The sequence below is a fragment of the Artemia franciscana genome, chromosome 21 (genome assembly GCF_032884065.1).
Source record: "Artemia franciscana chromosome 21, ASM3288406v1, whole genome shotgun sequence".
Taxonomy (NCBI): domain Eukaryota; kingdom Metazoa; phylum Arthropoda; class Branchiopoda; order Anostraca; family Artemiidae; genus Artemia; species Artemia franciscana.
Window position 1 is genome coordinate 20,685,539 of NC_088883.1, and position 16,010 is coordinate 20,701,548.

The following is a 16,010-nucleotide window of genomic DNA, read 5'->3' on the forward strand; positions in this document are numbered from 1 at the left end:
TGAAAGAATTCGCCAAACAGCTTCATTACTGCTTATGTATCTTCCAGCCTGATATTGTAGGATTTCGTCAAAATCTTTGATTTCGGGCTGCAAGCCAAAAACTGCCACGTCACTGCCTTTGTTGACGTATTTACATATGTATTTGATTGCCTTTACGGAGTTACAGTATTCAACGTTTATGTGTGCATTAAATGCTTTTGATAATAATGGGGAATATGGAACAACCCACTGATTATCTACTTCGATGGTGGTACCGTTGCCATTGTAGGTTCTTCAGTCATTTTACAATTAGAAATTTCTCTTTCAACGGTCTTCTTACAATTAAAAATTTGTCTTTGAACGATATTCTTAAATACCTGTGTCCTGGTCGTCATTTATATTCCCTGTGTCCCGGTCGTCATTTGTGTCCCGGTATCCCAGTCTGTAATTTCTCTTTGAGTGTCCCGGTCGTTATTTATATTCCCTCTGTTCCGGTCGTCATTTGTGTCCCGGTCTGTAATTTCTCTTTGAGTGTTTTTTCTTTTTAGTATTTTTTAGTTTTTTACATTTTTTTCTTTTTTCAGTTTTCTTTTTCTTCTTTATTTTTCAGCTTCACTATGAAACACATATCGCCGAACCTTTGTTTTTTAACTAAAATCTGGTAGGCATTGATGACCTTATCCAAGTCAAAATCCCAAACCCAATCATCATCGCTATCATTTTCAGTTTTGATATTTTTTGACTCTCGCTGTCCAGGTGGATCTTCATCTAACTGCGCGGTTTTGCGTTCTTTAGCCTCAAGCCTGTTTCCTTGCTGTTCTTTTGATTCCTCGGCACGCTATCTTTTCTGAATTTCTCTATCAGCAGCAAGTTTTTTGGCATAGACTCTTTGAGCATCTTCATTGGCTTTTGCCATTGTAAGTTCATCAGTCATTTTAAACTTAAACATTAATAGATTTCTACGTGAACATATATGTCTTAAATATCTTTAATGACGTCACCGTCATAGCAAAAATGACGACAACTAACTTCATGACGTCAGTCGACACAGAAACATGACGTCACCTGACAGACAGACACACAGACAGACAACTAATTTATATATATATATATATATATATATATATATATATATATATATATATATATATATAGTATATATATATATATATATATATATATATATATATATATTTTCGCGCCCCCCAAGCCCCCCCCCCCCCGCGCGCGTAAGTCGTTATGCGCCATATTAGTTACACGCCATTGTAGTTGTATCCCTATGTCCCGCCTATGAATAGAGATAGATATATATATTTATATATATATATATATATATATATATATATATATATATATATTTTTAACTACGTAAAACATGCGAATATACAACATTCTTCGCTGTCCCATTGTCTGTGCATATAAATAGATTGTCATGTTTACTGACTCTTGAACATGCAACATATAAGTGTCCATGGGAAAAACAATCCGTATTCAGATCTATACCTCATTATTCTAATGATGTGTCCTGTGTCCCGGTCGTCATTTATATTCCCTGTGTCCCGGTCGTCACTTGTGTCCCGGTATCCCAGTTTGTAATTTCTCTTTGAGTGTCCCGGTCGTCATTTGTAATTTCTCTTTGAGGTTCCCGGTCGTCATTTATATTCCCTGTGTCCCGGTCGTCATTTGTGTCCCGGTATGTAATTTCATCAGTTGACAAACAACTTCATGACGCATACAGCTCAATCCTTATAATGACATCACAACAGGACCAACAGTCTTTTGAATTTACTGATTATATTTTGGAACCTGATAGTAATCTTTGTCTTTTTCCACCATGTGACCTGGGCACTGGGCTAAATGTAACCAATGGTAAGTATTCGACTTTAGATTTATCACTTGTTTCCTATTCATTAGCCCTAAACCACCATTATGAACTAGCTGGAGCTGTGGAATCTGACCACCTTCCATTAATTGTGCAACTAGAGGAATCCATAGATTACCTTGAATTACAGAGAACAAAAATGCAGAATTTCTGCAATAAATGGCCCAGTTGGCAAAGTACAATAGCATATAAACTACAAAAAATATTGACTGATAATTCAATTGATTAACTAAATATACAAGTAACAGATTTGCTAGTGAAGACTAGTGAAGATATTTTTGGGTTCTCTAAGCCCAAGGAAAGAAAAAGAAATTCAATTCTTGGTTGGAATGCAAAATGTGAAAAAGCTTGGTTGGACAAGAAAAAAAGGAGAAATCAATATGCAAGAAATCCAACAAGAGATAACAAAATAGAGATGAATAGGGCTGCTGCATTTAAAAAAAAATACTCCAAGAAATAAGAGAAGGATAACAAAAACTAATTGAAGAAAAATTTTCAAATAATATAAATGTAAAAGATATGTGGGGAAATTTCAAAATTTATACAGGCCAAAAAAATCCCCAAAATCCCTATTCTCCTCAAAAAGGATGGCATGGTGTTCACAGATCCAGATGATAAAATGAAAAACCTCCTAGATCTATATATATAAAAATAAGTTGTTTGTGTGTCGACTGACGTCATGTTTGTCGACTGGCGTCACTACAAGGATTGAGCATTGTGCTGTCATGAAGTTGTTTATCGACTAACGTCAAGTTTGTTATGACGTCAAAGGCTTTGTATATGACGTCATTAAAAGTATATAAGAAGGCCTTTCAAAGAGAAATTTTTAATATAGATCTTAAAATGACAGAAGAACCTACATTGGCAGAAGAAACAGCCGAGGAAGCTGCTCAAAGAGTCTATGCCAAAAGGCTTGCGGCTAATAGAGAAAGTAAGAAAAGAAAGCGTGCCGAGGAATCACAACAACAGTGTGAAAACAGGCTTGCAGCTAATAGAGAAAGTACGAAAAGAAAGCGTGCCGAGGAATCACTTAAAATGACAGAAAAACCTACAATGGCAGAAGAAACAGCCGAGGAAGCTGCTCAAAGAGTATATGCCAAAAGGCTTGCAGCTAATAGAGAAATTAAGAAAAGAAAGCGTGCCGAGGAATAACAATAACAGCGTAAAAACAGGCTTGCGGCTAATAGAGAAAGTATGAAAAGAAAGCGTGCCGAGGAATCACAACAACAGCGTGAAAACAGGCTTGCGTCTCAAAGAGAAATCACCAAAAGAAAGCGTGCCGAGGAATCACCGCGCACTTAGATGAAAATCAACCTGGACAGCAAAAATCAAAATGTATCAAAATTGAAAATGATAGTGATGATGATTGGGTTTCGGATTTTGACTTGGATAAGGTCATCAATACCTACCAGATTTTGGTAAAGGTTCGGCGATATGTATTTCATAGTGACAAAAGACAAGCCAAGGTAAAACAAACCAAACAACTTGAAAGTGATACCAATGATTAAAAAAACTACGTTGAAAGGACTATCAAAATGGCAGAAGAAACAGCCGAGGAAGCTGCTCAGAGAGTTAATTCACAGAGAAATTTTAGTATCAATCCTACAATGGCAGTAGAAACAGCCGAGGAAGCGACTCAAAGAGTTAATGCCAAAAGACTTGCGGCTAAAAGAAAGTAAGAAAAGAAAGAGTGCTGATGAAAACAGTCTTGAGGCTCAAAGAGAAATTACCAAAAAAAATCATGCCAAGGAATCACAAGAGCAACGTGAAAACAGGATTGCAGCTCAAAGAGATAATGCCAAAAGAAAGCGTGCCAAGGAATCACCGCCAGAGCCATTGAAGACTTTAAGACGTTACAGACCGGGACACCAGGATACAAGGAATATAAATGACGACCGGGACACTCAAAGAGAAATTACAGACCAGGACACGGGGACACAAATGACAACCAGGACACAGGGAATATAGATGACAACCGGAACACAGGGACACAACTACAACGGGGACGCTGGAAGGGAACAGGGGGGGATATATAAATGACGACGGGGACGCTGGAAGGGAACAGGGGGGGGATATATAAATGACGACGGAGACGCAGCACTTCTCATGAAGTGCACAAAATATGAAGTACAAAGAAATTTGTTTCTATATAATTTGTATCTAGAAATGTGTAAGTCCCCTAAGTGGGTCCATAGAAAGACTATGTTGTTGTTGACTAAGTATATAGAGAGTTGTAATCTGCATAACATTCTCCAAATTTTTTTTTGACATTATAATGTATTGACTTTTATGTTCATTGTATTGACCTTTCTATTTCGTATCAATGTTTCCTTTTATAGAAGCTTTAAGTGTAGTAACTGTATTAACTTTTATTTTTATTGCATTGGCCTTTAATCTATTCATTTCTTCTTGTATTTTAGCCTTATTTAAATCTAAGTATGTTTTCACAGATATTTTAAGCATTATTAGCAGAATAGAGGTGTGATATACATATTAGTGCCAGTGATATAAGCAAGAACACCCTGTACAATGTCCTAGTACTCTCCCAAGATATCTGAAGTGTTGAAGTGGCCTGTGCCAAAATTTTATTTGTGTGTTTCTCAGAGTGGCTTCATAAGCCCAAGTTTTAAAAGACAATCACATGCATACAAGCAGTTGATTTGCTCAAACGTCAACTAAACAACAATAACAACAAGGTGCACAGGATAAGGTGAGAATTTCATTGTTTCAGCAATTTATCATTTTTAGCTTTGTACATATATGAGGCCATTATGGGGCAAGGGGGCATTATCAAAGTAGCAAATATATATTTGGAAAGAGTATCTATTGAGGAGTGAAATGGTGCAATCATTTTGTTAGTGTGTTGTTCCAAATACTACATTTTTTTATAACATTTGATTTCTGTCTATAGCCAACCAAAATATACCTGTTTTAATTTAAAGGGTAAATTTGGAGGTTTTTCCATTACTTAGGCAAGTGGAATGTAAACACACTACTCACTGTATCTTTTGATGCCCTTAAAATATACTAATTTTTCCACTCCAAATTTCATTTTGAGCCCTTAAAGAGACATAATATACTGTGTCACTTCAATGAGACAACAGTCAATAATCACTACAAAATCTGAAAACTACATTAATACAATCAGGAATACTTACTTATATTATTACTAAAATTACATTACTTGGCTTAGCCATAAATTTCCTTTGATGAATCTATACAGCCTATACCACACACCAAATATTCACACTATTTTTAGAACAGTGGAGTTCTTCCTGCCAGTTGATTGATTATCATTTTTCATAAAGTAATAAACAAGAAAAAAATTGTGTTACAGAAATGTATGGTTTAAATATATAAAGTTGACTGTGTAATTATCAGTCAGGGAAGGGGTTTCAGTGAAGTGATAAAAGTTTAGAAAAGGGACAAGTGACTATTTCCAGTCTTTATGAAGATAGTTTCTAAATATATGTGCTGTTTCTAATAGTACCACCTTACTATCTACATTTTATTTAATAGAGGATTCTAGTTAAAAAAAAAAAACTTTGCAGTATTTGAAGCTGAATAAATGAAAAGATGTATTCTTAAGAGGCATTCTACAAAATTCAAAACAGCAATAGAAGGGTTTGTCTTTTGACTAGAACAGTATCACCAACAATTGCCAATATACAAAGAAAATTAGTAAAAGTAAAACCAAAAGAAAAAAGGATCAAATTGAGGTAACTGTTTACTTTTTGTAGCTTATATTGGCAGCTCTTGCTGATGCCATTCTCTTTTAATGGCCAAATTAAATGTCAATTAACACATCTCAAATATACTAAGAAAACAGCACCATTCTATTAATTCAATTCAGAACTCTGGAATAGACTTCCAAAATATTTTTGGTGATGCTTAAAGTGATGCTATGATTCATAAGTGCTTTCTTAATTTTTCAGAAGATACTACTACTAGATTGAATAATATGCATCTCCAGCTCTTCAAGATTGACTCTAAGTAAACTTATTCCTTGCCCTATAATGTTAATGTGAATCTTGATGTTAGTTTTTTCATTGTCTAGGGCTAGACCTACATATGTAATCATTTGGAGGGGAAAAAGATAAAATAATAATAATGAGCTATGCACCTGTGTAACTATAGGCTACTCAGTTGTTGAGAGTAGAATTTAAAGATCAAGAGAGGGATGTTGACTAGCAGAGTGGAGTGGATGTTGACTAGCTCCACTGTTGACCAGTGAAGACCCAAGGAGAGAGAATCTAACTGGATTTCATTTCTAGGCTACTAGGGCTTGTCTTGTATGTTTTATTGTCACATTAAGGCTTGCACTAGTTACTAAAACTGTCTTTCTTTCTGTTCTTGCAACAAAACATATATATATATTAAAACACATATATATATATATATATATATATATATATATATATATATATATATATATATATATATATACAGACTCACATTAAAACGTTCTTCTTTTGGAGAGCTACTATTCTGCAAATTTACTATAGTTTCTAGTTCAAGCTATTATTTAATTCCTTACCTTTAACTGTTGTAGACCTATTTGAACCCAATGTACCTTTAGTATCTGGACTATCAAGGCATACAGTACTTTTTCCAAAATTCCTCCATAATTTTTTTTGAAAGCAAGACCATCTAGACCATGATAAATTGCCAAGCTCAAAAGGTTTTACAGAATAGATATTAGTGCCAGTGCTTTCTTTGCTTGAAGAAGAGCAATAAACTCTAAAATTTGATTGGGCTCCAGCTACCCATGATTGATTTCTTGCCTTGAAACTAAATTTTATTATTTTTCTCATAGTTGATCCTAGCTTATCCAGCTTATTCTCATCTAATTCTTAACAGAAATTCAACTTGTCACATTCCCTGGGTTTAAAACTTTGATGCTCTTGTAGTGACATCTAATTTATAAAGTGCTAGAGAAACTTCTTCACCGTGAGTTAAATATTTGAAAAGAAGAGTGGAAATTTTACATAAGACAGAGAAGAAATCCGCAAAAATGAAAGAAATCCATTATTCAGCACACTCATAAAAATAATCCAGTTCCCATTTCCTTTTCATTATTCAAAAAGTTAAGGACACGATTTTCAAGCTCCAATCTGGTGCAACTGATCTAAACGGAACTCACAATTTGATAATGCAAAACCTGCCAGATGTCTTCGTTAAACTATTGACACAGCTATTCAACAGATCTTTCACAGAGTGATAAATGGGTAATAGTGGAAATGAGTAATATAGGTTCCACAACGTTACACTTCAATATTACCACTCCATATCCCTTACTTCATGTGTTGCAAAATTAATTGAGATGACTATCTAACCTCTTTATCAGACCATATCCAGATTCAGCCACTTGTCCTTATTTTCAGGAAGGAAAACTGTAGACACTTTGGTTAGACTGGAGTATATGATAAAACTAAGTTTTCAAACGGATAAGCAGTTGATCGACTTAATATAGGACAAGCAGTTAGAAAGTTGTCAGTACCAGGTTTACCAGACATATTGCTAAGTTGGATCCACTTTTTTTAAAATTTAGATAAGTTTGATCTTCTTTTTGAGGTCTTTGGTCAGTTTTCAATAAAAAACCTTATGAAGTTTGACTCCCTCAAGATGCTATCCTAAACCTTTTGCTTTTCTCAATGTATTGTCATGAGATAAGTTTAGATAATAACCTAGTAACAAAGTAATTCCAGTATGTACATGACATTGCTATCGCAGTTGTAGCGAGAGACTTTTTATGTTTGCAAACAGCTTCTCAAAAGGCAGTGGATATGTTTTCAATCTGGGGAAGTAAAAACGGCCTGGTTTTCTCTATCCAAAACTAAGTTGGTGTTTTCTTCCACAAAATGAAAAACTTGACCACTTTCAATCTTTTGGTAAAACTGCCTGGATGTGTGATGGTAGCTGAAGAACATTCGTGGTTTTTAATAACGAAAGTAAAGCAGTTCAAAATAGGGATGAAACCTTTTAATTGACAGTGAACAGATATAAAAATTTTTTAAACTGGATATTCCGAACACATATACAGTGTTCATCATCAACAGTAACCCTTAGTTCACACTGCTTCGTCAATCCCGACACGATTTTTTGTCTGTCGGAAGAGACGTATGACAGAATCGCTGCAACAAACTCTATTCCATAGTTCCCACTTCTGCGTCAAATCAGACTCGATTTTTCAAATCAGATTTTCAAACTGAAGCAATGAGAGCATTAAGCCAAATCCAGAAGAAGGCTATTGCAGCGTATCTACTGAGTAAGCGAAGAAAGCAGGCAAGTTTTTGCTTTTAGGTTTACATAGGATATATAGCTAAAGTTGGGTCACCAGTTTTTTGGAGAATCCTGTATGACAGGGATGAATGAAGCTGGAAAATAGAAATATTTCAGCTCTAGACAGTGGGGTCCACAAGTCTTTTTGGGTAACCACTCTCTTGACAGGCCATTATTCTAATGGTTGATGGCCTATTCTTAAAATCTGGGGGATCTCTATGGACTGATGACCTAGTTTGGAATGTGGGTGATCAGTCTATAGAGTGATTGCCTATTCTCTAAATCCTCTCTATGGACTGATGCCCCAGGTTGGGTTATCAGCTCACAGAGAGGTCACCTAGTCCAGGCCATCAGTTCTTAGAGAGGTTACCTTAGATTTGGACAATTGAAGGATGGGCTATCAGTCCCTGGAATTATTACCTATCAAAAAAGTGGTCATTCAGAAAAAAATGTGGACCCCCTTGGTTCTACAGACCCTAAGAAAGTATTAAGTTGATCACTGACACCTACTTGACCCTCTTATAGTTCAATAGAATAGGTGATAGGACTTAGAGTTTTCTAGACAGAGATATTCAAAGGTTTTCCTTCCAAAATAAAATTATCCTAGACAGTAATTATTTAATCCTCTATGGAGTTTCCCTTGGTAGACGAAACATCCAAAGAACCTGGTGCACAACTGTTGCTAGATGGATAAGTCAGTTTAACAAGCAAGAGAGAAAAAAAGTGCAGCTATGATCTTAATTTGCTAATATTACTTGCTGTATGCACTTAGTACTGTACTTGCAATTTTCATAGTTTCTTGTTAATCTTCTTCTCAGTTCTTTTTTACCTTAATTTTTGTAATTTTCTTGTTTCTTTACCACTGCAATGGAATTCTATGAACCTGTTCTTGATCTTTGTAATATGCCTTTACTGCATTTGGGATATACCTGTCGGCTTCTCTTTGATACTGTACAATAGCATCCTTGTTCAGATCAGGTTGCATGTAGCTTTTTCTAAATGTTAGCAAGTCACTTATACCTTATGCTGTCTCTGCTGTTTTTACTTGGTTGGAAAAAGTCCAAAGAAAGTTCCCATTGAAAAGAGCCCAAAAGTCAGATTAAATTTGTCAAAGCTTCGAGGTTTCCCCCTTCAGTTTCTTTAAAGAAAAATATTCATAATTGCAGCTTTGTTCATTTCAATCTTAAGAGTGCCCTACATTTGTGACAAGTAATTAAATGGTGGTGAAGGGATACTTTTATTTATTTCTCGAGTTGTTTTCTGCATGATTGTTTTTTTAATCTTTAAATTGATATACATTCCTTACAAATTAATTAGTCATATCATAGTTCCATTTGCAAGTTTTGACCTAATTTTTAACCCGTGGTCTCAAACTTGCATATAAATTTATTGAAGCTAGGAAACATAGAACTCCTGTCTGTTTAAAGAAAATGGATGGACATAAAAAGGTTTTACTACACTAAAGTCCTAGGGCCATGGCAATAAAAACAAAACAATGAAGATCAACTTGAAAATACTTGACATTACATAAGTATAACAGTCACAAAGAAAAACCATCCACAAAATTTTACTTTTGTGCTCAGTTGCCAACCTGAGCAATGCTCTAAATTTTTAGACCTTGCAAAACACTCACCCCCCCCCCATTACATTCACCAGCCATCTCTCATGACCCACACTCTTGTCTATACATCTACAATTCATTGGAAAGGAAGACCCCTGTACAGGCATTTCTTCCTTTGTACATATATTTAATGGGTTTAAAAGAAAGCTTCTATGGCTAAGTCAGTAGGCCAGTAAAGGACCAGGTGTTCCTTTAGCCAGGAAGTACAATAGGAAGCTAGGTGCCAGCCATTCTATGCTTTTGCATGCCCTTCCTGCTTACTGTCCCCAGAGTTCTCTAGGTACCCTTTTAAAGTTGGGCCAATTCTGGCTGAGCTTAGAGAGTCACATCACTGACCCCTGTCCCAAACCAAATAAATTCGTGATGCCAGGAATTCAACATGCGCCCCTTGGACAAAGGATTCTCAAACTAGAGTGCTAAAGGAAGGAACACAAATGTGACCAGAGAACAACAATTATTTGCAAAAAGTAAATATTGAAAAAAAACTCAAATCATATTTTTCTGCCATTTTCACTGTTGTCCCATAAACAACGTTTATTTTATTTAGACAAATTAATTTTAAGACAGGTATCAACAAAACTCCATCAGGGATTGTATTTACTTAAGACACAATCAGCAATATCAATGCTTAGTTTTGAGATATTCTAGTCTTGAAATAATAAAAAAAAGAAAGATTTTATGTTCTATTGGTTTTCCACCAGCTCATTTGAGCAAAATTATTTGTGGCAGCAATATGCCCATGGATGGCTTAGAATCTCTCTAAAATGCTTTAAACAGAAGGAATTAAAAAAAAAAGAATTATAAAGATCAGCAAGAAGAATATTAACATAACTCCTTAGAAGAATTTAAAACTCTAGAAGAATTCAAATCAGGTTCTCAAGCTGAAGCAATGAGAGTGTTAAGCCAAATTCAGAAAAGGCTATTCCACTTTATCTGCTGAGTAAACAAAGAAAGCAGGCAAGCTGTTGCTTTTAGGATTACGTAGGATATATAGCTAAAGCTGGGTCACCATTTTTTTTTTTAGAATCTTGTATGACAGGGATGAATGAAGCTGGAAAATAGAAATATTTGTTCTAGACAGTGGGGTCCACAAGTTTTTCTGGGTAACCATTCATTTAACAGGTCATTATTTTAGGGATTGGTGGCTCATTCTTGAAGTCTGGGTGATCTCTCTATAAAGTGTTGACCTAGTCTGGAATATGGGTGATCAGTCTATAGATTGATGGCCTATTTTCTAAATCTTGGTAACATCTCTATGGACTGATGACCCTGTCTGGGTTATTAGTTCACAGAGAGGTCACCTACAGCAGGCCATCAGCCCCTGGAATTATCACCTATCAAAAAAGTGGTCATCCAGAAAACCTTCTGGACCCCACTGGTTCTACAGACCTAAGAAAGTATTAACTTGATCAGTGACACCTCCCTGACCCTCTTATAGTTCAATAGAATAGGTAACAGGAATTACAGTTTTCTAGACAGAGATATTCAAAGGTTTTCCTTCCAAAATCAGATTCTCCTAGACAGTAATTATTTACTCCTCTATGGGATTTCCCTGGGCAGAAGAATCATCCAAAGAGCCTGGTGCACAACTGTTGCAAAATGGATGTGTTAGTTTAACAAGCATGAGGATGTAGAATCAAAAGTCATATCTGACGTCTCTAACCGTTTTCGATGGAGTATATCTTCGGACATTTTTGATTTATATTTTTCCCATAACTCTGTAGGAGCTGATGAAGAGCAATTTGTTAGTATGATGCCAAACCATGCACGAATTTGACTTGGAGTTGACGTATCGCACGCGTCATTGGTGCAGTTATCCCAATGTTGGTCATTCTCCAATAAATTCAGAGCTTGGCATGCACTACGGTAAGTGTCATGTATAGTACCGTTTACAGTTCTCAAATACTCAAAGGACGTCGGACCGGGTACATTCACCAAAAGCAGGCGTAGAAAGAAGCATTCATGTTGATTGGGGTGAACGGTGTAGAGTCTTCCTATCGTGGTATCTTTGAAGATCGTAGGTTGGCCGTCGACTGACTTACCCTGTTGTCGACGCTCAAATACTTTATTTTTAGTATTCCACGTGTAATACGAAGGCACTTCAGTATACAACAGTTTTTTTGCAAAACAATCATTTTTGCATAGCGAAAAGAAAGCAGTTAACTTTGTATCCGGTGGATTCAGGGCTCTTTGTTGTACGTTGGATTCCGAAAAATAAACACGTTGACCATTCTGTAAATGTACCGCTAAGTGAACAACAGCTGGACTACGTTCATGTATCGGAAATGAAAGAATTCGCCAAACAGCTTCATTACTGCTTATGTATCTTCCAGCCTGATATTGTACGATTTCGTCGATATCTTTGATTTCGGACTGCAAGCCAAAAACTACCATGTCACTGCCTTTGTTGACGTATTTGATTGCCTTTATGGAGTTACAGTATTCAACGTTTATGTGTGCATTAAATGTTTTGATAATAATGGGGAATATGGAACAACCCACTGGTTATCTACTTCGATGGTGGTACCGTTACGCTTCTTTATTATTACTGTTTTACCGCCATCTTCAGTAGATCTTCTTCTATATTGTGGGTAACCATCATTGCCAGTAATTGTGTTGGATACTAAAAGTCGAGGATATTGCTTCGTGCACCTTCCTTTGGACATGCATGGTGAATTTTCGTTCAGTGCACTGCAAGGTCCATGTATTATATTTTTTAAACAATATCATATAACCCCTTATCGACATTTTCATCAGGTATTTCAGCAGAAATTACATCATCAATTTCGTTAGAAGTAATTTTATTATGTAGCCAGATTAGTATATGTGCGTGTGGCAAACCTCGTTTTTGCCATTCCACTGAGTACATCCAGCATCGCACTGACCCAAACACTTCAAGTTTTACTATGTAGTTTATTAGTGATTTCAACTTTTGCCGGAAGACACGGACCGTAATGTCATGTCTATGAACGTAAAAGCTGTCCTTGTCCTTGAAGTAAAAGCTGCTGTATCTCGTCCCAAGATTGATTACATGTAAATGTAATAAATAAATCTGGATGACCATAGAGACGAACATACGCAATAGCATCTTGAGCATATTCATGCATATGACTGGGACTGCCAGCATATGACGAAGGTAAAATCGTTAATCCTCGAACGTTTGTGGTATTACCGTCATTTATAACTGCATCTCGCAAATGAATGTATTGTTCAGAGCGGAGCTTGGTCTGATGAAGACGGATAAATAGCAAACGTTCTGATTCAATTTTGCATACATACCAACGACGTATTGGTGAAACAATTGACGGCATTTTAAAATATAATTCTCTTCATCCTGCCGAATCATTAGTCTATAGGAATAATTTCAACTATTTATTCTACGGCCTTTCTGATTCAGGGGTCATTCTTAAAGAATTGGGACAAAACTTAAGATTTAGTGTGAAGAGCGAGGTATTAACGAGGGGACAAACTCTCTCATATATATAATCAAAAATATAAGAATATAAAAGTTTGTTACGTAAGTTAATTCTTAAGTTACGTATATTTTTTACTAATAAAAACGTTCGTTAAAAATTAAAAGTTTTAGTTGCCTTTATAAGTAACCGAAAAAATTGGAGGGCAACTAGACCTCCTTCCCCACCCCTTATTTCTCAAAATCGTCTGATCAAAACTAAGAGAAAGCCATTTAGCCAAAAAAAGAATTAATAGCAAATTTCATTTTAATAATTTATGTACGGAGAGCCAAAATCAGAAATGCATTAATTCAAAAACTTTCAGAAATTAAATAAAAAAACAAGTTTTTTGAAATGAAAGTAAGGAGCGACATTAATACTTAAAAAAACAGAAATTACTCCTTATATGAAAGGGGCTTTTCCTCCTCGACACCCCGCTCCTTGCGCTAAAGTTTGACTCTTTCTCGCAACTCTACTTTAAAAAAAAAAAAAACTTTAGCGTAAAGAGCGGGGTGTCGAGGAGGAAAAGCCCCTTTCATATAAGGAGTAATTTCTGTTCGTTTTAAGTTTTAATGTCGCTCCTTACTTTTATTTCAAAAAATTTGTTTTTTTATTTAATTAATCGTAAGAAGCAATAGTATTCACATTGTTTCTGTTTGGTCTAGCTCAACATCCAGTCCTCATGCCCTGATAGGTTCAACTTAATACTTTAAGGTGTTTCTGAGATATTACTGATACGTCCTGTTGATAACCTGCATGTATATAATATGTTTTGATTTAGCCCAATATTCCTCTCAACAGTCCCCGAAAGCTCCAAATTAATACAATTACCCTTACTATTATTGGTACAAACAGCACTAGTAATAGTACGACTACTTACAGTACCAACATGTATATAAGACATTTCTATTACCACAATTACCTATTACCCCTCAACATCCCTTGACAGTTTCAGCCTAACATCCAAAGCCGTTCTCGAGATACTGTTGATACAGCCTTTTGACAGCCTGCCTACAAACAGCATATTTTGATTTAATTTACTTTTCTCCTCAATATTTCCTGAAAATTTCAATTTGACACACTTAGCCTTAGTAGTAGTAGAAGTAGTATAGTAGTATGTACTTGGTACCTTCTGGTTGGTTCATTATACCGTTCAACACTAAAAGTTTACACTTGTTACTCTAAGCTGCTTCTTAGATATAGCTGTTACGCCCTTTCTATATCCACATTAAGTGTTCCAATTTAGCATATTTCAGTATCCTCTTCATCAGTCCCTGAAGTTTTCACCGAATACTCTTTGTTTCAGTAGCACTAGTAGTAGTAATCGAAGTAGTATTTGTAGTAGAGATAGTCATAGTAATAGCAGTTTTAGTAGTAGTTCGATTAGCAATAGTAGTAGCACCAGTCGTAATAGTAGTAGTATGTAAACTTTGCATTTTGCCTAGTTCAACATCAACCTTAAAATACCCTAACAATTTTCAACTTAATGCCCTATACCATTCCTGGGATTTTCAACTGAATTTTCAACCTTGATGCAACCTTCAACTAAGTGCATGCGCAGAGTGTGCTCGAAATGGTTTTTGAAAAATGGTTCATGAGCTTCTGCTCAAGGATGATTTCAGCCGTTTGTAAATAACCTTGTGAAGAGGCTGCAGAACATGGGATACATTGACTGGCAACTTGAGGATGGTAAAGTAATTTTCCAAACCGAGCTTCACGAGATCCAAGGATAAATGGAGGTCATTGCTGTCAAGAACAAGAAAGGTCTTTTCCTTGACTTGACATAGGATAAAAAATCTCTAAACCAGTCATAGTAGAGGTCCACAGTCATTTATCCTTTCTTAGTAGCAATATATCATGCATCTGGACGGTATCAGTTCACAAGCTCCTGCTCATAGGATGATATGGTGGAAAAGCCAAGAGCCAAGAGCTCATTTGGCATGAGCTCTATCAAAATTCTAAGAAAACGTAGATTGATTTAAAGGAAAATCAGAGGCTTAATGCCGGTCGAGATTTAAAATAAGAGCTCTGAGATACGAAGTCCTTCTAAATATCAAAATTCATTAAGGTCCGATCACACAATCGAAAGTTCACAGGTCCGATCACACAATCGAAATTACCTCATTTTTTCTAATTTTTCCTCTCCCTTCAGGCCCCCAGATGGTCAAATAGGAGAAAAGGACTTTATCAAGTCAATTTGTGAAAGTCCCTGACACGCCTACCAATTTTAATCGTCCTAGAACGACCAGGAGCACCGAACTCGCCAAACCACTGGATCCCTCCTAACTCCTCCAAAGAGAGCAGATCCAGTTCAGTTATGTCAATCACATATCTACGACATTTGCTTATTCTACCCACAAGCTCACAAAGATCCGGTCATCCATTCGTAAATTAAAAATACCTAATTTTTTTTACTTTAATCTCCCTCCACCCCCCTCCCAGATGGTCGAATGGGGGAAACAACTGTTATCAAGTCAATGTGTGAAGATCCCTGACACACCTACCAATTTTCATCGTCCTAGCACGTCAAGAAGCATCAAACTCGCCAAAGCACTGGAAATCCGAATTTTTCAAATTACCCCCCCCCCCCCTCAACTCCCCAAAGAGAGTGGTTCCGGTCTGGTTATGTCAGTCACGTATCTTGGACTTGTGCTTATTCTTCTCGCAAAGTATCATCCTGATCTCTACACTCTAAGCGTTTTCCAAGATTTCCAGTTTTCAAATTTAAAAATACCTCATTTCTTCTAATTTTTCAGAATTAACCCTCCCCCTAACTCCCCCAAAGAGAGCGGAT

At 36.1% G+C, this 16,010-nt stretch overlaps 1 protein-coding gene across 3 annotated transcripts in view; it reads right to left on the bottom strand.

The window, feature by feature from the left end:
* LOC136040900 (proton-coupled zinc antiporter SLC30A9, mitochondrial-like) overlaps window positions 1-6,999 on the bottom strand; it is a 150,528-nt gene extending 143,529 nt beyond the window's left edge. The window contains exon 1 of one of the 3 annotated variants that reach the window (XM_065725318.1): window positions 6,399-6,999. In XM_065725318.1, coding sequence (XP_065581390.1) covers window positions 6,399-6,675 — 277 coding nt within the window. In that variant the 5' untranslated portion in view covers window positions 6,676-6,999. The remainder of the gene's footprint in view (window positions 1-6,398) is intronic. The other 2 variants (XM_065725316.1, XM_065725317.1) reach the window with 2 other exon arrangements.
* Window positions 7,000-16,010: the final 9,011 nt, after the last annotated feature.